Below are 23,668 nucleotides of genomic sequence, written 5' to 3'. Positions count from 1 at the left end.
TTTCTATAATTGTATACTCCAAATTTTGACATGTTGTCTCACTGCTGTCATTATCTTTATTGAAATTATTGTTTCTGGCTTGTTCTTTATAATTAAATTATTCAGTTTCCAACTAAATTTTAATCTTTACTTCAAATGTCCCTTATTGAGTGTATTTTTTACTACATTAGGATTGATAAAACTTGCATTTAGTATTTCTGCTTTTCTGCATTTGTGATTTTTGTATGCTAGTATCTGGTCAATTTTTGTGAAAGTACTATGCATGGAGGAGAAATAAGTATAGAACTTTCTATCCTCATTCAATATTCTTCAGAGATCTATCATATCTAACTTCCATTCATGTCTTTCATTAATTTTTTGTTTATATATCAGACCTTGGGTGTTGGAATACTCCATGGCAGAAATGTTCCCATTCAGATAGTCAGTGTCCATCAATCTCTGTCTTACTAGTCCCTCTGGAGAGTAAAAATTACTCATGTTTTTTTTGTTTTTTTTTACTTTACTGAATTCATTCTAGTGTGTTTTTTAGAACTTTGTGAAGGAAGTTTAATGGAAAGGTTAGGCTATTTCCAAAATTTCTAGTCCCTCTGGAGAGTAAAAATGACTCATGACTTTTTTTTTTACTTTACTGAATTCATTCCAGTATGTTTTTTAGAACTTTGTGAAGGAAGTTTAATGGAAAGGTTAGGCTATTTCCAAAACTTCTAGGGCCCTTAGACAATTCAATTGTTGTGGGTTCAATAGAATTATCCTAATTATCCTAATCTGATTATGGAGTAGTCTGAGGTATCTCTAGAATACTCTGGAAAATAAATTAATTGTCCTTCTCCTGGTTCTCAAATATGACAAAATAGGACGAGGTCAACAAAATTAACATAAAAGATGAATGTGATGAAGAATTTGTTTTCCAACTCTCCAACTTAATTAAGATAAGGATAAAATAAAAGATGATGAGTTTGTGAATATATTAGCAAGGTGTTAACACCTTATCACTTTGGAAAAACATGTATGAACACCCTGGCAGTCACTGGCCACCTCCTCTTAGAATACAAATTAAAATTAGTTTCAGTCCATCAATAGAGGGGCCACTAATTGGAGCAGAATTTAGCCCTTAACCTATTAAGAGAAAATATTTGAAGGAATTTTCTCTTTTCTTCCTCTTTCTCTTCTCAGTAGTGGTCATGATATCTAGCATTAGGGCTAGCTCCTTTTCCTGCCCAATATAGCATACTCCAAGCCCTTCACTCCTTTAATATGGTGTAAAACCAGGACAGGCAGCTGGCAGGAAAAGGCCCATGCCTCGAGAGGGAGATGGAAAGAAATGCAGTTAGAACACCACCCCCCAACCAGCACAGAGTCTATTTACTGATCTAACTGAAGTAAGGTGGGCCAATGGCTTTCTTGTGTCAACTGACTAAAACTTCCTTCACAAGCTGGACTAGATATCATAAAGTATATTCCCACAAGAAATAGGTGTTTTCAGTTATTGTATTTAGTCCACAGCCAAGGATGGTTGATATATTCAAAAGGGCCTTCTCAGCTGATCATTTGGATTCCCAACTGCCACTAAAGCAGGGTAATGGAGGATGACTCTATATAAGAAATTCAGATCACAGTTGCCTTGCTCAAAGGATTCCCACACTAACTGATTTAGTTATATAAGTTCTTTAATGACTAGAGGAGCAAAGGGTAAAAAGAAATATGAAAGGTAAGAGGGATAAGGAAATTCTCTCTAATGATCTGTGGTGATTAAAGGATGGCTTCTCCCAAGCAGGGCAGAAGTACCAACAGAAATCTTCTTTTCCTTCCTTCACCATAGCTATTCTATTCAACTATATAAAGTAATGAATAAATTCAAGATAGATTGTAGGTAGTGGTGATTGGTCTATTATTTCTGAAAATCTGTTTCTACTAACTGCTAGCAAGATCTTCCTGTAGCAGTATTGATCAGATCAGTGAGAGTCGGACTTGATAGGTTGTCATATAAGGGTATAGGGTTAGACCGCACTAAGCACTTCTGATATGAGGTTTGCTAGGCCTAAGAAAGTAGTTTCCACCACCTTCCTTCTACCCAGCACCCCAAACCCAGAGTCTTCTTGGGATTCCCCCTTATATACCCTGGTTCCAACAGTCTTCAACTGCCCTTGACATCTTGGGGTTTCATGGCTTGCACTCCACTTGGGATTCTTAGGTTATAATGGAAGCTGCTAAATCTTATGTGATCCTGACTGTGACTCCACAATATTTGAGTGTTTTCCATCTGGCAGCTTGAAGTATTTTCTGTTTGACCTGGGAATTCTGGTATTTGGTGTTATGAATAAATAAAAGATATGTTATGGAAAGGTAAAGGATATGTTAATGGAAAGGTAAAGGGGATATGATAATGTTCGAATAAATGGGGGAATATATAGGAAGGTAAGAGATGAATGGGAAATATAGGAAGGGCTTCTCAAACAGGCTAATTGCAGAGGCTAGAGACAGAGGGTACTGGAAGGAAATAGGCTTGGTCCTTCAGACAGGGAAGGTATCTCTATGATAGAGGAATTGGGTCAGCCAGAAATGTTATAGGTATGGCTGAAGGATTTCTATTGTTAATTTCTAAAGTCCTTTGAGGGAGGAGTCAAAGGGCTCCTCCCTGCCAGTGAAACTGAAATCTACAGAAAGTCTCCGCTTGCTACTTACTGCCCAAGATGGATGCCTAGGTTTGCCCTCAAGAAATAAAAGGAAAGTTATTCCTTCCCTCTTCTGCCTTTGCCCTAGTATTCAGTACAATGATTCACCAGAGGCTCTTGTGTAAATATCAAAGGGGATTTATTGATGCCAGGGGTAAGCTGAGGGAAAGAGGGTTTGAAGTTTTGTAACTGCTGCTAGGGAGAAAGCTGGTGCTGGGGGAAGGGTCACAGAAGAGGGTCAGACTGAGAGAGACCTCAGTGAGGGAAGGTTTCACTGCCCTGAGGTAAAAGGGTTATAAGATCACTAGATAAGGGGATGGCTTGATTTAGATTGTCCTTCCTGCCTACAGAAGCTAAAACCCAAGATGTCTAACCACCAAACCACCCTTCCTCCCAGGGCCCAAAGGGGAAATTCGGGGAAATAGCAGGATGTGAATGGAGAGATTAGGGAAAGGTCCAGAGAAACCACCAGGGTTCAAAATGCCCCAAAGACAAAAGGCCTTTCAGTTGGAACTTCAGGGATATTTATAGGCCAGCTCTAACAGTTTTCCAGTGAGCCCAGCCCCCTGGCTTGTTCAACATTCTAAACCTTTCCAACTGACAGAGCTGCTACAGTTGGTTTGCAAAACCAAGAGCTTTTGCAGCAACCCTGCATTACATTGGCTATATTATTCCTGGACATTTTCAGTTAGAGATCTCATTCATGATGTAATTAGTGAATTTTTCAATCTTTATTTTTTTTGCCTCTGGATCTAAGATATTGGGATGATGACTTGCAAAAAGCCAATAATTCTTAAATGATCTCTTCTCCATTTTCTAGGTCAATTGATTTTCTAGTGAGATATTTCACATTTTATTCATTTTTTTACTATTGCTTGGTGTCTCATGGAGTCATTAGTTATCCAATTCTAATTTTTTAAGAAAAAATTTTCTTCAGTAATTTATTTTACTTTTTTTCCATTTGGCCAATTTTAACTTTTAAGTTTTCTTTTTCTTTCTTTTTTTTTTTACTTTTTTACCATGGTTACATGATTCATGTTTTTTCTCTCCTCCCCAAACCCGCCCCCTTCCCCTGGTAACTGACATGCATTTCTACTGTGTTTCACACATGCCAGTGATCAAGACCTATTTCCGTATTATTGATAGTTGCACTGGGGTGGTTGTTTAGAGTCTACATCCCAAATCATATCCCCATCAACGCATGTACTCAAGTAATTGTTTTTCTTCTGTGTTTCTACTCCCACAGTTCTTCCTCTGGATGTGGATAGCCTTCTTTTAAGTTATTTTCTTCAGAATTTTTTGTGCCTCTTTTATCAAGCTATTAATTCTCTTTTCATAATTTTCTTTTGAAGTCTCTACTTTCTGAACTCTCTTTTCCTGATTTTTCCTCTATCACTCATCACTTCATCTCATTGAGGAATTCTTTATGGGCTTATCACCAATGAGAATTTTTGAGATTTTGCTTGTGGCTGTTTTTACATAACTGCATTCTTCTGAGTTTATATCTTGAGCTTCCTTGCCATTGTTGTAGCTTTTTATGGTCGAGTGCTTTGTCATTTGCTCATTTTTTTCCAGTCAGTTTCTTGACTTTGAACTTTATGTTAAAGTTGGGCTCTGCTCACCTGGTGGAAGAAGGCAATGTCCCAGACTTTAGGGATTTTCATACTACTATTTTCAGAGTTCGTTCTGGGGCATCTTCAGATTTTTGGTGCTGAAGTCATATGATCTGGGAGAGGTGTGGTCTTTGCTCTCCTAGTCTGCATTCTGGTATTTAACTAGAAAGGACCCCTACTCTCCTAAATTACACTATTTTTTGTCTTGGGATGGGAACAGGTCCCCAACTGTCTTGAAGCTACAAGCACTAGTTTTCCTATCTGACATGGAATAGCACCTAGGGGCCCTTCTCCCCCTGTGTTCCTCTTTGCTCTAGAACTGTGACCTAAAACTGTATGTAGGCCATAAAGGTATTAAACAACACAGGGGCCTGCACCCAGTGTCAGCAAAGTATTCCTTATAATCTCTTTCTGGGCAGTTGCCCAAGTCTCTTAAAAATCTTTGGGCTGACAGATTTTGAATTTGCTCATCTGATGATGTCTCTATGGCCCACTGTTGGTGTGTCTGCAGCATGCACTCCAGGCTATCTCCTACTAGTGTCACAGAGCTCTCCTGCCAACTTCCTAAGATATCTTAGGTTAAAAAAATGTTTCACCCTAACCTTTTGTTGGCTCTACCACTCCAGAATTTGATTTAAGATGTTATTTCAAAGTTCTCTGAAGGGGGATGTTGGGAAAGCTCAACTAGGTTGCTGCCTCTACTCTACCATTTGGCTCCACCTCTACTGGCAGACTATTAAAAGAGAAACACTATTAGTTGGAGAATGTAAGTCATAGTGGTAAGAGTCCAGAACCACAGAGTACCCTTGAACCTTTAAGGTAGCAGTCAAATAATTGAAACCTAACCCCTAAATATGAGTGAAAGTTGAGGAAGCTCATCTGAAAGGAAGCTACATTAATATTTTTAAGCAAAACTTTAAATTTTAAAATAATATTAAGTAGCTGATCTGAAAATATAATTTTAAGAAGCATATATAATCAAATCTCAAAAATATAACCAAATTAATTTTCCTGTCCTCAGAAATTACTTAATAGCTAACCTTTGCCTAATTATTTATAGCAAGTATATAAAACTGGCCAAATTCCAGAGTGCGGACTAACAAAATTAAAATGTAACTGGCAAATGTTTAACAAAATAAATAAAAATACAATCAAACATGTCAATCTGTGGTTAAGTCAATATGCAACCTCATTCTTTTGAAGTTTGATACCACTAATCTATAGCAAGAATCAAATAAACAAAAAAATATTTTTTTATTCCTAATGACAGAAAGCCAACTTTAGCTCCTTCATCACAGTCAATGGACAAGACAACTAAAACTCCCAAATGATGTTTTGCATGTTCTATAACTCTTTTGAATGATTTTTGTACCAACTACATACTATGGAATAAACTGAATTTTTTTTTCAAGAAGTAATTCTCATCTATAAGGATGGTACTAAACAAATTCAAGGTAGTTCACTTTCCAAAATTGGCCTCTCTGGGGCAAAGCCTAGATAAATGAGCGAGAAAAATAAGGAGAAAATATTTTAAGGATGGGATAGGAAGACCTAACATTATAGGAAAGCCTGAGAAGCCAAATGGACTATAGAATGTTGGTTATTTTAAGTCCCATTGTGAATTTAGAATTCATAGATCATTAGATTATATAAGCAGATTTGAAAGGGACTTTAGAGGGTATTGATTCTAATCCCATCATTTTATAGATGAGGAAGCAGAGGTATAAAATGGCTAAATGATTTGCCCAGGGGTATATCACTAGTGTTACAGGCATGATTTGAACTCAGATCTTCCTGACTTAAATTTTAGCAATCTATAGAATCTAATTCCTAACATATTTTGCTCCTTTAATCCCTTTCAAACACTTTTTAAGTGCTATGACTGACTCTCAAGGTAATTTAATATCCTACACATAATATTTCTAATTATTTATTGCTGAAGGTTCCACCTAAGAATATTTTTAGCATGAACCCCTTGGACCATAACCTTAAATCCCCAAAGGGTTCATAAACCACTAAATGGGAACCACTACACTATACCTTCATGTCACCTGGCTCCATTTAGATGCACTCAAATTTAAAGACTAAGCAGTAATACATGATTTTTTGGTACTCCATGGTTTAATGTTATCCTTTTTGTCTTATTACCACACAATGTGGCTCCACAGGACCAGCATTATGCCTTGGAAAGGCAGCTTACTGCAACAGAAAGGGCATGAGTTTTAAAATCAGAACACTTGGGCTTGAATGCTGGCTTCGCCACTTATTATCTGTACCTCTTAGGGTTTCAGTTTTGACATCTCTAAAAAAAGTGCCTGGTTAAATGACCTCTAGCCAAATCATATTTATAAATACTACTAACCAAACAACATGACAATAGTGGTGAGGGAAGAGAGAGGTATCAACAGCTGGAAAAAGCAGCAGAGATGATTATATTATGCAATGAGGCATATTTGGAATGGAAGGCAAATTTAAATGCAAATTGCAAACTGTTCATGGAACAGACACTACATTGGGGCATCTCCATTTCAATCTAATTTTGCATTCAATTTTTAAACAAGCTATTTCTAACCAAGCAAAATAAACACTCATAGATTCTATTCATCTTAAGCTTAATCAGAGGCTTTAGCTCATTACATTAAAGATCTAGATGCCAAAAAATAATAATACATAAGGTAACATCAAAGATGGATTAGGCTTTCCCCAAGGACAATAGGATTTTTCTCTAGGGGACTGCAGGGAAAAATCCTAATCGTTTCACTGGTAAAGCTGGAAAGGACCTTAAAGCCAATTTAGCTGAAAATCTCCACTTTAACAATTAAGAACTGAGATTTACATGAGTAAATCAAATGACTTGGCTAAAGTATCATCCTTGAAATAATGGCAGATTGGGCATTGGATCCTAAATTTCCTTCTGTCCAGTTCTCTGCACTGTCTACTATGCCAATTTTTAACACTACCAATTAAAAAACAATCAGACTTAGTGAGTCTACTACTTGCTTACCATTTTCTCTAGTGTAAAGATCTTCTTTTCAAACAAATGCAGAGGTGTAAAAGTACCATAGACCACAATCTGAGGTATCGATGGAATAATTTGTACTCCAACTCCAACTAAAAAATAATTACATAATAATACACTAAGTAAAATAAGGCTTTAAATAAATCATGACAGCTTGTTCAAATTTCCACCTAAACATATGCTACCTGATGAGACATAAGGGAGACATAGGGATATACATAGAAATGAATGTTAATGATACAACTATATATTACATAAATGCTTCCACATTCTGAACTTCATGATGTCATAAATAACTTAAAGCACTTACATTATGCTTTATAATGATATACATTGTTAAATCTTTCTCTAGCTACTACCCCCAGACAGTTTAGTTTTGGAAAGAAGCTCTAAAGCTAGTGAGCCAACTGCTTTGGCCCTCATATATAAAATGGAGCTCTATTTTTTGTTTCATATAGAAAAAATACTATAAATGTAACTGTCATCATGAATGTTCTTTAAGAAAGAATGGATGAATAGGAAAGTGAGTAACCAGGTATTATAGAATTTGTTCTCAAAATACAATTTATTCATTCATTTTTACATTATTAACACAACAAAATACCACTAACAAAATTATTTTACAACAAAATTACAACATGACTTATATTTTTCTTTTTTCTTTTTTTAATTTTTTATTTAGATTATTTTCCATGGATACATATTCATGTTCTTTCCTTCCCCTCTCCCCTCCTCTCTCCTCCCTCCCAGAGTCAACGAACAATTCCACTGGGTTTTGCATGAATCATTGTTCAAAACCTATTTCCATATTATTAATATTTACAATAAAGTGATCATTTAAAGTCAATATTCCCAATCATATCCCCATCGAACCATGTGATCAATTATGTTTTTCTTCTGCATTTCTACTCCCACAGTTCTTTCTCTGGATGTGGATGGTGTTCTTCCTTATAAGTCCCTCAGAATTGTCCTGGATCATTGCATTGCTGCTAGTAGAGATGACATATTTTTCTATATTAAATCATTGTCAGCTTGAGGGAATATACTTTAGTATCCTCCAGTTAAAAGGGATTTCAATGGTTATATAGTCCAACTTCTACCTAACATGAATCTTGTCCATAACTTCCCTGACAAGTGATTATCTAGCTCCTCCTAAAAAGCTCCAAGGTAAGCTCATTACATTTTTGGCCAGATTTTATTTTTTTAAAGTTTATCCCCTTATATTGATTTCTGAATTTGTACTCCAATGGTTCATATTGCTTCAAGTTCTGCTTCCTGAGACCACCCCCCCACTAAAATGAATTCTCTTTCTACATGATAAACAAGCTAAACATTCTTAGTTCTTCAAATAATCCTCATATGTATGATTTATCTTCTGACTGTCTCTGTGATCTAGTTGGTCACTGTTATTTCCAAAACATGGTACCTATTGAGATAATTCCCAATGACATTTATCAGGAAATTGTAGAGGAGATGATGGTTAAAGTATAGGTTCTGCTAGTTGACTCTTGAAATTCCTTTCAGTTCTGGGATTCTGGGATTCTGTGAGAAAATGATCTGGCTATTGCAGAATACTCTGAAATTATCAATTCCCTTCCAGTTCATGCAGTTTTAAATAAATTAATACTTATAAACCACTTCCATATTCTTTAGTCCTTCTAGGTCACTTATTTAATTTAACATAAAAATTAATAATAAATAAGAATTGAATTGAATCAATGAACATTAATTATTATTATTTAGTACAGATAAAAGTCCTGCTTATTTGACTTGCTTTTGTTCTGGAGAAGTGAAAATTTACTGAGTGTGTGCTAGGAATCTCCCCTTATATTTAATCAAAATCTGCACTGCCTCGAGGCAGAATCCTAAATTGGTATGTCTAGAAAAGAGTTTAAGAAAGAACATTTCACATTCTTCTAATGCAAAACTACAGGTGCATCGAAATGATCCAAATTCACAGGTACATAATGAACTGAAAAAAGTTTAAAATAGTTACTGAGAGCTCATAATTGAATAGTAGCATGATACATTAAACTACAAAGCTGATATACATATATATCAAACTTCAGATCCAGACAAACATAGAATTACTTTCATGGATAGTCTAATATTTGGGAGTTAACTTGCTTTTTTCAGATTAAAAATCATTTTATTAATTTGTTACATATTTGGTCAATAAGGAAAATGTTTTTCTTCATCAAATAACCTTATTTAAAAGGAGAGCTTTACAAGTGTAAACAGGAGAAAGTAAGTTAAATATCGCAAGCCACAAAACAGGTATAAATGAGTTACTTTCAAATTTAATATTTAGGGCTTCATTTACTATGAACTGCCATTATAAACACAAAATATTTCCAGCTTGGTAAAGGCAAATTTTAAACCTTTAAAAAAAACTTTTGGTCAACTTCATATGTGTATTATATACAGAAAAAATTTATTTTGTCTAAAATTGCATATGGTATTTAAAAATAATAATCACCATTATTATTCATGTAAGTATTGTCATCTTATGAAAAGCTTTATTCACACCATGTCTGAGAGTTAGATAATACAATCATTTATTATTCCTTGAGAGTTGGGATAATTTTATTTTCATCTTTATATACCAAGTTCCCAGGATAGTAGGCACAGAATAGGGATAGGCACTTAATAAATTACTGAATTAAATTTTTTTTTTAAATTTTCTCGCTCCTTTTGTCCCATCTCCCATGCGCAAATTCCATCCTTACACAAAGAAATTGAGACTCAGGTTAAATGGTTTGCTCAAGGTCACTTAATTAATGGCAGTATTAAGAAAACTTACATGCTTCAGAATAGTTATTAGATGATTAACTTTCTTCATGATTATGGCATTTACTCAAGGATATTATCAATAATGTCTCTGAAAGCACATCTGAAAACTGTGCATGAGTATATGATGTCAGAGTATATCTGAATATTTTTACTTTTGTCTCATCTTATCTTTTAGATGCTTTTTAAAGATGTTACTTAAAACTATAGGACAGAAATTAAGAATTTAGACTGCTTTACTAATTTCATGGGTAAAAAATATTTTAATCAAATATTCAGCTGTGTATAAAACAGAAATGATATACTCCTCAAAATCACCAGTCATCTTCCTTAATAAGTTTAAAAATGAGTTTCTATTTAAAAACAATGTTATCCTTGATCAACACATCCAAACAGATCAAATATTGATTGATAAAGCAAGTTTTTAGGCTTTTCTGATCTTGTTGTAATGTTTGACTTGACTCAGTTAAATTTATTTTTAAAAAAGGTGGATCACTTGCATACATATCTGTTCTTCAATCCATTTTCCATTTTGTAGTGCCAACAGCTCATTTGAATGGGTCATGTTGGAGGAAGCTTAATTATTCACCTTTTTTTTTTACTCTTATTTAGCATGACTTTGACCTTTAACAAATTGTCTGACTACATACAGAAAGTTGATTTGGAAAAATCTTGCACATCAGGAATCTGTTATTTCCTGTTTCAATATAATCAATTTCATTTCTTGCGTTGCTACTCATTTCTTGCTATTTGATTTCTTATGTTGTTACTCAATTCTTGCTATGTTCAGAGGTTCGTGATTTTCTCTTTTGTAGAAATTACCTGTATATCTATATCTATCTATATCTATCTATATCTATATACCTATATATATATGTACATATATATGTGGTTATATATACATCCATGCAATGGGTAATGGTTGATATATTTTAATTGTATACTTCTAAATTGCCACATATAACTTATATAGTCTATGAGCTCTTAACTTCTCTTACTTATTTTCCACAAATCTTACTCTATGCCTACGATACACTCAAATTACCACTCATTAAAGCGCACATTGATTTACTTTAGAAGACCTTATCAAGTTCTTGATAGAATTTCTCTGTCTCCTCACCATCTGCAACAGATGCTAGGACATGCTCTGCATTTATCTTCAGAGTGATCATTTTACAATACTTATCACAGTTCTCTGTAATATGATGACCAAGTTCAGCCTGTATATTATTGTTTTTTTGATGTGTAGTAAACCAATTCCTCCAATGTCTTGGTCTTCCTCTCCAGTGAAAACCTATGAATCATCTTCCATTTGACTTTTCTTCCAAGATCTCCAGATTAATACGATTTAATTCTTCTGGTAATACATCACTCATAAACATCATGAGATAGTGTAACTCAGTATTCGCTGTTACCTTCTCTACTACTGAACTTTATGAAATTGATGGCCATACTGTAGTATTGTTTCTTTCTCTCATGAGCTGTTGTAAACAAAGATTTCTTCACCATGTAGACTGACTCTTAATTTTCAGTCCCTCTATATTTGGCTTCTTCATTCCCCAAACAGCAGGTATAGTCTTTCGGTATGGTATAATCTGCCAGATTTAGTATAGCCATAGAGAACCAAAAGCTACCTCCATATCATGATGAGTCATCTAAATAGGATTGGTAGAGGATTTTAATTATCCCCTATGAATGAGGAAAATGCCAATGAATGTGGGCACAACTTACCACCATTATTAAAATCTAAAAAAGGAAAGAAAAATATAGACATCCTCCAAAATTATTACCAACAATCATATAAAAGACTGACAGGAACCAAATGAAATATGGTTTTGTCCATTTAAAAAAAAGAAGCACTTTCATTTGTGGAGAGAAGGATGATTTAGGGATAAGAATTATTACACCCTGAATAATTCAATGACATGACAAATACATTCCTTCTGGAAGGACTATTCACTTAAAATCCCAATTATGAGCAACAACAATAAGAAAAGACTAGCTAGTCTAGACTTGACTGGATCTGTAAGAAAAAAATCATATGGGAAATACATGTAGTATAACCACCATAAATATAATACCATGAGTATTTTTGAGTTGCTACAATCAGACATGCACTGTGCTAGGTGTCACAGAGGGGTGGAGAAAGGAGAAACAAGCAAAATCTGCTCTGTGTTGATATCCTTGCCTGAAAGACCTTAACAATAGTTTTATAAATCAATAATTATGCCCAGAGAGGAACAGCATTGGCTTAAAACAAACAAACGACACATTTTAGAATGTGATATTAACAGGGAATTTAAATTTGAAAAACATGTACCAACAACTAAGTACTAACAGTCTCTTTAAGATGATATGCACCTAGGCTCAGTATGCAAGTGACAAAAAAGGAGGGGATCAAATAAGCTTCATAAATGTCAGGAGATAACCCTTCTGGAGGCACTAGATTCTGGTAGATATTGATTAAAATACTGAGGATTATCAAGAACCTTCACAACTGACCAGCTAACTGCTCTCTGAATTCAGCTAATGTGTCCTGCGATGGAATATCTAGTGATGTATAAGATAACATGAGGTAATGAGGACATTTCTAGGGGATTCAAGGAAAAGTAAAATGGTAGCCTAACAATTCTGAAAACCTCAACCATTAACTTAACCAGGAGAAACTGAACGATTTAATTCTTGAAGACTCCACGGTGTGTATCTAATACTCACAACCTCCCACAACATTAGATGCAAAGATCCAAAGACTACTAGATTCCCTGAATATCTCCTTGATCCTTGATCTCTAGTGCAAGAAATCCCTACACATTCCTTGTATAATTAAAATATCCAGTGATTATCCTGAGAGCATAGCAGCTTACTCTCTGACACGGACAGCAGAGAATGTTGTGCATCTGATGGAGGTCTTGAATTATGAGTAGACAGCTTGTATCTTGTATCCTTCTCTCCATCTTTTGGCTTCTTCTTTCCTTCTTTCACATCTACTTTCTCTATTACACATAAAAAGAAAAGAATTTTTATATTCAGACTTTCTATTTCAAAACCGCAAACTGCATATTTTATTCAAAAATGTACTGAAAGGAAAGGCCAAAAGAATAATATTCTTCAAGAATAATAGCAGCGCTTCCAGAGCCCTCTGAAACATTACTCTGCAACATTTAGAAATACTGCAAACAAGAAAAAAAAAACTTATTTCTGAATTGACCAGATACCTGAAAGTTTAAGGGAACAGTCATGAAATATTTTACTTAAGAGGCTGCATCAAAAATAAATACTATGAAGATGATGCTATCATTATTACCATATTGGTTCAAAAATTGGACATGCCTAAAATCATATGCCAAATCACTGAAAGAAAAAACCACCTGTATAAAGGTATTTACATAAAATAAGAGATTATATAGAATATTTAATTTTAAATGAGGCAGATAGAAAGAAGGCAAACATAGCCTGCAATTCAAACAAACACTATATTTACCTTGAACTATATATCAAATTATCTTTACTAGAGATTTTCATTATATATCATTATATAATATGAAAATGCTACAGTAAGTTTTATTCTCATGACAAAATTTTAAAAAGTGATTTTAATCCTTCTTCCAGGATATACTCCTAATCACAGATTAAAAATTAACTAGAAACTAAATAATCTAATCCTGAAAAATGAATGGGTCAAAGAATAAATCATAGAAATAATCAAACATGACAATGAGACAACATTCCAAAATTTGTGGATGCAGGCAAAGAAGTACTTAGGGGAAACTAAATTTGTGCATCATTAAAAGAGAGAAAGAAGTGATCAATGAATTGAGGATAAAAAAATTTTTAAAATAAGGAAAAGGACAAATTAGAAATCTTGAATTAAACAGCACAATGAAAATTCTGAAAATAAAAGGAAGATGAATAAAATCGAAAGTTAAAAAATTAATAAATAAAACAAGGAGTTGGTTTTATTTTTTAAAAATAGATAAAACATTAGTTAATTTGATTAAAAAGAAAACCAAATTACTACTATCAAAATTGGAAATGAATAAATGTATCACCAATGTAGATAAAATTAAAAATTATTAGGAGCTATATAGCCTAATCACATGCTAGTAAAACTGACATGATATGAAACATGAATATTTATGAAAATACAATTTGCCCAGATTAACTGAAGAGGAAAGAGAATATTTAAATGATCCTTTCTTGGAAAAAGAAATTGAAGAAGCTATCAATGAGTTCCCTAAGAAAACCTCCCAGGACCAGAGAGATTTATCAAAAATTAGGAACAATTAATCCAATACTATATTATAAACTATTTGAAAAGTTGATAAAGAAGTCCTAACAATTCCTTTTATGACACAAATATGATATTGAAACCTAAATCAGGAAGAGCAAAAACTGAGAAAGTAAACCACAGACCCATAACCTTAATGAATATTGTTGTAAAAATTTTAAATAAAATATTAGCATGGATATTATAGCAATCTTTAGATCATATACTAACAACAGGTTTATATTAGGAACATAGGGCTGATTTAATATTAGGAAAATTATCAGCATAACTGACCATATCAGTAATAAAAACAACAGAAATCATGTGATCTCTAAACAGATGCAGAAAAAGCCTTTGACAAAATACAATGACAATTCTATTAAAAACACTAGAAAGCAGAGTAATCAGTGGACTCTTTCTTAAAATGATAAGGAGTAACTAAAACCAAGAACAAACATTACCATTAATTTTTAGATAATATCTTGAAGCCTTCCCAATTAAGATCAGGGATGAAGCAAGGAATATTATCACTATTGTTATTATTATTATTATTATTATTATTATCATCATCACTATTCAATGTTATACTAGAAATGATAGATATAGCAACAAGACAAAACAAAAGAAATTAAAGGAATAAAAATAGGCAATGAGGAAACAAAAGCATCATTCAGGAAGTAGATATGATCATATACTCAAAGAACCCTAGAAAATCAACTAAAAAACTGGTTGAAAAAGATAACAAATTCAGTAAAGTTGCAGGATATAAAATACAACATATAAATCATCAGCATTTTTATATGTTACCAACAAAACCCAACATGAAGAGATTGAAAGTTAAATTTCATTTAAAATAACTGCAAACAATATAAAATGCCTGGGAGCCTTCCTGCTAAGACAAACAGGAATTATATGAATAGACACTTTTCACACAAATAGAAACAGAAATAAACAAAAGGAAAAATCTTAACTATTCATGGGTAAGTGAAGCTAATGTAATAAAAGCAATCCTACCTAAGTTAATTTACTTATTCACGGCTTTACCAAACTACCAAAAGTTTATTTTATAGAGCTAAAAAAAATAAAAAAAATTCATGAGGAAGATAAAAAGGTCAAGAATGTCACAGGAATAAATAAAAAATGTGAAGGAACATGGTCTAGCAGTTTTAGATTTCAAACTACATTAAGAAGTGGTCAAGGGGGCAGCTGGGTAGCTCAGTGGAGTGAGAGTCAGGCCTAGAGACGGGAGGTCCTAGGTTCAAACCCGGCCTCAGCCACTTCCCAGCTGTGTGACCCTGGGCAAGTCACTTGACCCCCATTGCCCACCCTTACCAATCTTCCACCTATGAGACAATACACCGAAGTACAAGGGTTTAAAAAAAAAAGTGGTCATCATCAAAACAATGTGGTACTAACTAAAAAATAGTGATGGAGTATTGGAACAGATTAAGTAGCCAATATATAGTAGTAAATGACTAGCCTAATATTTAATGAATTCAAATATCCAAGGTTTTTGGAGTAAGGATTCACCATTTGGTAAAAATCACTGGGGAAAATGGAAAATATTTTTGCAGAAACTAAGCATAGACCTCCATCTCATATGATATACCAAGTTAAGGCTGAAATAGATAAATTATTTAAACATAAAGGAGAATATCATGAATAAATTAGAAGAGCAGAGGGAAAAAGTACTTGTCAGATCAGTGGATAAGGAGAGTGTTTTCGACCAAATAAGAAAAAGAAAACATTATAGGAAGTAAAACAGATAATTTTAATTATATCAAAATAAAAGGCTTTTGACCCCTCCAAAACCCCAATGCAGACAAAGTTAGAAATGGGAAATTTTTTTCAGCAAGTTTCTTTAATGAAAACTTTATTTTTCAAATACATAGGGAACTGATAAAATTTTATAAAAATAAGAGCCATTCCCAAGTTGAAAAATGCTCAAAGAATATAAAAGGAAGTTTAGAAGAAGTCAAAGCTATCAATAACCACATGGGAAAATTCTATAAATCTATATTTTTCAGAGAAATGCAAATTAAAACAATTCTGATATACCACTTAACACCTCTCAGATCAGCTAATACATTAAAAAAGGAAAATAGTATACTGGGCAGGATATGGAAAAATTGGGACACTACTGTACTGAGGTGGGGATGTATACTAAGTCAATGATACTGAAGAATAATTTAGAACTATTTGCAAAGGATTATAAAATTGCACACTCAGACAATACCACTAATATGTCTGAATCCAAGAGAGATCAAAGACAATGGAAAAGAGCATATTTGTACAAAAATATTTAAAGCAGAAATTTCCCCAGGTAGAGTCAAGATGTGAGAGTAATCCAGAGCAGCTCTGTGCCACCATAAGAATCCTCTCCAACCAAATTAAAATATCATCACAAAAAGGGTACAGGAGTGAAAGAATCAACAAGGAGACAGTGAAACAAATTTCATGAATAAAACCCCAAAAGGTAGGCAAAAACATCTGGGGCACAGGGGTGAGAGGAGAGTAGAGCCAGCAAGAAGTTGTAGCAAGGAGGTAAGACCAAGCTGAGAGCAAGTCAAACCCCCCACCCCACATCTGCTGTCCAAGGTTCAGAACATAAGCCCAAGACAAACATCCAGACCATGAGATCATGAGATCCAGCCTGGGCAAACAGTGGTATAAGCCAACCCATACTCCTTGAAATTTCAAACCTGTGGAGAAATCCAGAGACACAGACCTGGGAATCCTAGTCTGAGGTTGGGATGAGGACTTAGTTCACATTTTGGGGTAGCTGATAGTACTAAGTACTAATGTTTTTGTCTAAAGCATAGGGCAGAGCTCCAAGACAGGAGTCAAGTAGAAGTGAGACCAAGAACTAAGTCTAAGCCTGAGGTTAAATTTTGATCTGCCCCTGACCTGATCAAGATCAGACTGAGATAAAATGCTTACCCCAAGCACAAGACAAGTCTTTAAGCAATTAGCATCTCAAGGGTCAATTAAATTAGCAGTAGGAGGGGACTCTCAGAGCTCTCAATCCTCAGACCATCACATCATCCCACCAAAGATACCTATAATTAGATGGGAAAAATGAGCAAACAACAAAAAAGCATCTAACTCTAAAGAATTTTTATGGAGACAAAGAACAAGGTATAGACAGAGAAGTGGACAGTGAAAGCAAAGGAAATACACCCAAAGTCCAAAAGAAAAATATGGATTGTACACAGGTTCTGGAAGAACTCAAAAAGGATTTCAAAAACCAATTAAGAAAAATAGAGGAAAAGTGGGAAAGAGAAATGAAAGTGAAGCAAGGAAAAATGAAAGCGATGTAAGAAAAAAAAAGGCCAATTGAAAAAGGAGAACCAAAAACAAGCAGAGAAAAATCAGGCCTTAAAAATCAGAACTGACCATCCAGAAACTAATGATTTCATGAGAAACCAAGAAAAAAATAAAACAGAATCAAAGAAATGAAAAAACAGAAGAAAACATGAAATATCTTATTGAAAAAACAAGTGATCTAGAAAACAGATCTAGGAGAGATAATTTGAGAATTACTGGACTACCTGAAAGCCATGATCAAGAAAAAAACCTTAGTCATCACACTACAAGAAATTATCAAACAAAACTGCCCATAGATCCTCAAACAAGAAAATAAAATTGAAATTGAAAGAATTCACAGATTGCCTCCAGAAAGAAATCCTCCAATGACAACTTCCAGAAATGTAAAAGCTAAATCCAAGAGCCACCAGGCTATGGAGAAAATTCTTCAAGCAGACAGAAAGAAACCACTCAAATACCATGGAGCTACAATCCAGATCACATGGGACCTGGCGATTTCTACATTAAAGGATCAAAAAGCATGGAATATGATATTTAGGAAAGCAAAAGATTTGGCCTTAAAACCTCAAATCACCAATGTGGCAACTTATGGGAAACCAATCTCCCTAAATGGGAAAGGACCTGTTTGAACAAAAATATTCATAGCTGCTCTCCTTGTGGTGGCAAATATTGGAAACTAAATGGATATCCCTCAATTGAGGATAGGCAGACTAATATATGGTATATAATGCTGATAGAATACTATTGTGCTGTAAGGAATGATGAACAGGATGATTTCAGAAAGAGCTGGGAAGACCTACATAAAATGATACAGAGTGAAATAAACAGAACCAGGAGAACAGTATACACAATAACTGAAATACTGTGGAATGATCAAATGTGATAAACGGTGCTACTAGTAGGAATAGAATGATCCGGGATAATTCTGAGAACTTAAGAAAAATAATCTCCAGAGAAAGAACTTATGGAATAGAAAAATAGATGAAAACATGATTTATAACTTGTTTATTTGGGTATATGATTTGGGGTTTTCGTTTCATAAGATTACTCACTTATAAAAATGAATAACATGGAAATATGTTTTGAATGATAAAACATGCATAACCCAGTGGAATGGCTTGTCAGCTCTGGAAGGGGGAGGGAAGAGGAAAGAGAGATAACATGAATCATATAACTATGGAAAATGTATTATTGGAATAAAATAAAAAGAAAATATTAAAAAAAAGTCACTTTGCTTGAAAATAGCAATAACACTTATCTGACCTTTCACAGATTATTTGAAGAAACACTTTGTAAGCAAATGTAAAGAATAATAAATGTTTGAGCTGCTAGAAGAAATTATAAAAATAAAAACCTTTGTCACTCTCTAAAACAATTCTTACTTTATATGTAATGATCTTAATTTATTACAATAATTAGCCATATGATAAATAGAAAGAGATCTATCATTTCAAACACAGAGTAATAGTAAATTGAGAAGCTTTAAAATGGGAAAAAATGTATGTCCCAGTGATCTTATAAGTAATTAATTTATTTAATTCATTTTCAAAACTACCTATTGGTAAAGGAAGTTGTTTTTAAAAATATAGTCAAAATTTTCTTATTATTCACATTCTTATTCAAAAGCTAGTTTTGAAAACATATAGATAAATAAAGGAAGACTAGTACCCATTTGTTGTTGTTCAGTCATTTCTGTCATGTATGACTCTTTGTGACTTCAAAACAATCTGTGAAAGGTCAGATAAGTGTTATTATTTTTGAGCAAAGTGAATTTTTTAGTATTTTATTTTTATTTGGGGTTTTCTTGACAAAAATACTGGAGTGGTTTATCACTTCCTTCTCCAGTCCATTTTACAGATGAGTATCTGGGGCAAACAAGGTTAAGTGGCATGCCTAGGGTCAGACAGCTAAGTGTCTGACCGAGGCCAGATCTGAACTCAGGAAGACAAATTTTCCTGACTTCAGGCCTGGCTCTCTACTAGATTCTCTGTAGAAAGCAGAAAAGAGACTGGTAAAATATTTAGGTGTTTTTCAAATCATAAATTTTGTGAAAGCTATAAGAGACATTCAACAAGTTTTGCAATACAGCTAAGTTCAACTTAAATATGTTAATGTACATTTTTAAACAATACTATATTTAATGCCAAATTCCACATGTGAATTTATATTCAGTAGAACAGTATCTATAAAGAAGACATAGTAAGAATGTAAAGCATACCACATTAGAATTATAGCTAGCATTAAACATAAAGCTGATTTTTTTCATTGTTCCCTTTTAAAAATGAAATTTATTCAGAAATTTATAGAAATGGAACTTTTTTCTTTTTTTGTTTTTTTCTTACCTTTTTTAAAATATGAAATTCCTTCCTAAAATAATTTGATACTGAAGCCAAGTTTTTCTTCTTATTAGTTTGAATTAAACAATTATAAAAATTTGCTTTTTTCCTTCACTTCCTTTGGATAGGTAATCTTTTTTAAATGTATTAGAAACTGGTTCTTTTACTGTCTTCTTAAAAACATCAGAAATTCAATGTTAAAAACCAGAAGGTTTTTTTTAAGTTTTCTTAGATAGCAACAGAAACATATCACAAAATACATTTTAGATTGTAAAATCTTAGCAAGTATCATGTCTTTCTACATTCTTTGTTAACAGTATGCCTATGCATAAAGAAGTCAGTAAATGTTAGGTAAAATATCAGGTATTTAATTAAACAATGATTTAACAATTCTTTGCAAACATTTAGAGAGATCAGCATTTTAATATAATTGCCTACCTTTTCCAGATTTATCACCTTTATCAGCTCCTTTGCCCTGAGAACTTTCAGTTTTGCCTTCTTTTCCACCTTTTTCTTCTTTTCCATTTTTTCCAACCTTGCCATCTTTTCCATCCTTGACATCTTTTCCATTCTTGCCATCTTTTCCATCCTTGAAATCTTTTCCATTCTTGGAATCCAAACCTTCCTTGGAATCTCTTCCTTCTCTGGTCTTCCCATCTGATAGTTTGTCAGAACTGCTCTCCTGTATCAGCTTAAACTCTGGCAATATTTCTTTCAAGAAATTCCAAACTTTGTCCAAATATCCGTTGCTTAAAAATAGATATATTATACATTTAGTTTTTGTAACTGAAGCATTTTTCTCTTTCTCTAAGATGCACCTGCTAGCATTATCAGGTTAATAAGTGCTATTCAGTTTCAAGTATTATTGCAACTGCTTAATATTTATTACATATCATTGTGATAATTAGATTGGTTACCACGTTGAATTATTTCATAGTCTGTCAGTTGATAGGCATTTATTAATTGCCTACTATATGGTAAGCTGTACTGAAATTTGGGGATTCATAGAAATATTTTAAAAAATAGTTCCTGTCCTCAAGAAGTTCACAATATGATTTGTAGCTGTCCTAGATACAGAGAAATGCCTGATTGAAACTAATTATTCTTTTTTTAATGAGGTCATGATTTATACACTCTTTCTTTTAATGCAAAAACGTCCGAATTCATTCAAATTACTGGTTATATTTAACATAACCAAATCTATATAGCACAAATCTTTAAGAAATACTGTCTTTAATATGGATAAAGGTCATCAGTTTCAAGGGGAAGGTTAACTTTGGGCCCTACTACTGGTGAGAGACAGACACACACACATTTACATCTGTTTGTGTATGTTTATATTTGGGCCCATGTGTGCTCATCTATCTTTCTGTGTGGACTGTAGAAGATGATAGCTTATGACAAAATGAATCTTCTAGATGCTATTTTTAACTTGTTTTCAAACTGTGCATAATCACAACCTTAGGGAAAAATTATTTAGCCATTGACACATCTATTTCTGTTCATTACTATTGATATAGAACATAGAATCAAATTAAATTAAATCATGGATTTTCATGCTTATAAAATCAATAAGCCACTCATAAATATTGTCCTAACATGATAGGGAAAACTGAGTTAATATTAGTAATTTGAGTATCAGAATTAGATTAAGATCTTTGATATAAAACCTGTGCAACCTTGGGCTTAAGCTTTCTGGCCCTGATTTTTTCATCTGTAACATGGGCAGGACATTCATCCTGTAACTCTCCTGCTCAAAAACCTTCAATAATTCTTCTTATAGATGTTCATCAATTGAGGAATGGCTGAGTAAATTGTGCTATATGACTGTAATGGAAAATCCTTGTGCTATAAGAAATAACCAGCAGGATGATTTCAGAAAAACCTGGGTAGACATACATAAACTGATACAGAGTAAAGAGGGAAGAATAAAGTAACAATATTGTACAATGAATACCTGTGAATGGCTTAGCTATTCTCGGTAATGCAATGACTCAAGACATTTAAAACCTTCCCACTACATGCCAGATAAGCTCAATGGCCTGTCATTCTAGGTCCTACATAATCTGGCTCCAACTAACCATTCTAGTTTTAGAATTAACACACAATGAATTAAGAAAAATGCCAAAAGGTGAAGGATATGATCATTAGAGGAACTTCAGAGGTTTAAAAAATGCTAATTTACTTCTTACTGATTTACTTACATATAACTATGAATTGGTTCAAATGTTCTAGAAAATCGTGGAATTGTTATTCAATAAAAGTAACTAAACTGTTCATTTTCTTTGATCTAGAGATCCTACTAATTGGAAAAAATGCATTAAAATGTTGATAGCTGCATTTAGATGACAAAAGTTAGAAAATGAAACATAAGGGAATAGCTAAACAAAATATCAATAAGTATTATTTAATCACAGGTCATATAACTTGAATATGAAGAATTCAAGGAAATAAAAACCTTTACTGAATGATGCTAAAAGTGGAAAAAAGATGCTAAAAGTAGAGACAAAAGAATAATAAATACAATGGCTACAACAATATAATTAAAGTCAAAACCAGAAAGGAAAAATAAAAAACAACAAAAGTGTATGGAGAGAAGAAATCTCAAGGATGAAATCTCAAGGATGAAACAAATCCCTCCATTCTCTTTCTTCATTTTACTTACATTTTACTTACATGGACAAGGCACAAAGGCACAAAGAGGATGAATGATTTATTCATAGTCACATATCTAAATGGTAGGAAAACCAAATCTAGAATTCTTGTCCCCTGATCTATAGTCACCAAACTATTACCAATATTGGATAGTGTTCTTTCTCATAAGTTCCTCCAGATTATTCAGGATCCTTGCATTGATTATTTTTGAAACTAGAAAGACTTTCAGAAATTGATGCAGAGTGAAAGGAGCAGAAAGGAGCATTGTACACAGAAATGGATACACTGTGGCACAATCGAATGTAATAGACTTTTCTACTGGCATCAATGCAAGGATCCTGAATAATCTGGAGGAACTTATGAGAAAGAACACTATCCACATCGAGAGAAAGAATTGTGGGAGTAGATAATGGAAAAAAAACATATGATTGATCACATAGTTTGATGGGGATATGATTGGGGTTTTGGTTTTAAAAGATCACTCTATTGCAAATATGAATATTATGAAAATGGGTTTTGAATAATGATACATATATAACCCAGTGGAATTGCTTGTCAGCTCCAGGAAGGGGTAAGGGAATCATGAATCATGTAACCATGGAAAAAATATTCTAAATAAATAATTTTTTAAAAAGAATATCTTTTTGAGAATTATTTTTTCTCATAGTAAAAGCATGCCTATATCTATACATCCTGATTACTCGGCTAGGAGGGAATGTTATTTGGGGGTATCTCTATTGAAAAATCAAGTTTATTAAATGTGAAAATAAAACAAGGAAGCATTTCTTCTGTTAAATAAACACTATGCTTTAGCATTCTTAAATCAAATATTTCAGTAATTGTATTACAGTATATGAAATTAGGAGTTTTTGTCCTAACTCCCTCGAGGAATTTTTTAGAAATTCTTAAAATGTTATCCAGTTCTTGGCTGGTACATTGTAGATGCTTAATAAATGCTTATTGACTAATTGGCTACCTGACACTATTGG

The 23,668-nt window shown here is 33.4% G+C and overlaps 1 protein-coding gene across 1 annotated transcript in view; it reads right to left on the bottom strand.

The window, feature by feature from the left end:
- Positions 1-23,668, bottom strand: part of ADGB (androglobin) — a 330,120-nt gene that overhangs the window by 257,171 nt on the left and 49,281 nt on the right. Inside the window, exons 8-10 of the mRNA XM_044675455.1 lie at positions 20,463-20,773; positions 12,959-13,087; positions 7,290-7,396 (exon numbers count right to left, since the gene is read on the bottom strand). Coding sequence (XP_044531390.1) covers positions 7,290-7,396; positions 12,959-13,087; positions 20,463-20,773 — 547 coding nt within the window. The remainder of the gene's footprint in view (positions 1-7,289; positions 7,397-12,958; positions 13,088-20,462; positions 20,774-23,668) is intronic.

This window comes from Gracilinanus agilis, chromosome 4, assembly GCF_016433145.1.
Source record: "Gracilinanus agilis isolate LMUSP501 chromosome 4, AgileGrace, whole genome shotgun sequence".
Lineage (NCBI taxonomy): Eukaryota > Metazoa > Chordata > Mammalia > Didelphimorphia > Didelphidae > Gracilinanus > Gracilinanus agilis.
This window is presented reverse-complemented; position numbering and strand designations above follow the sequence as displayed.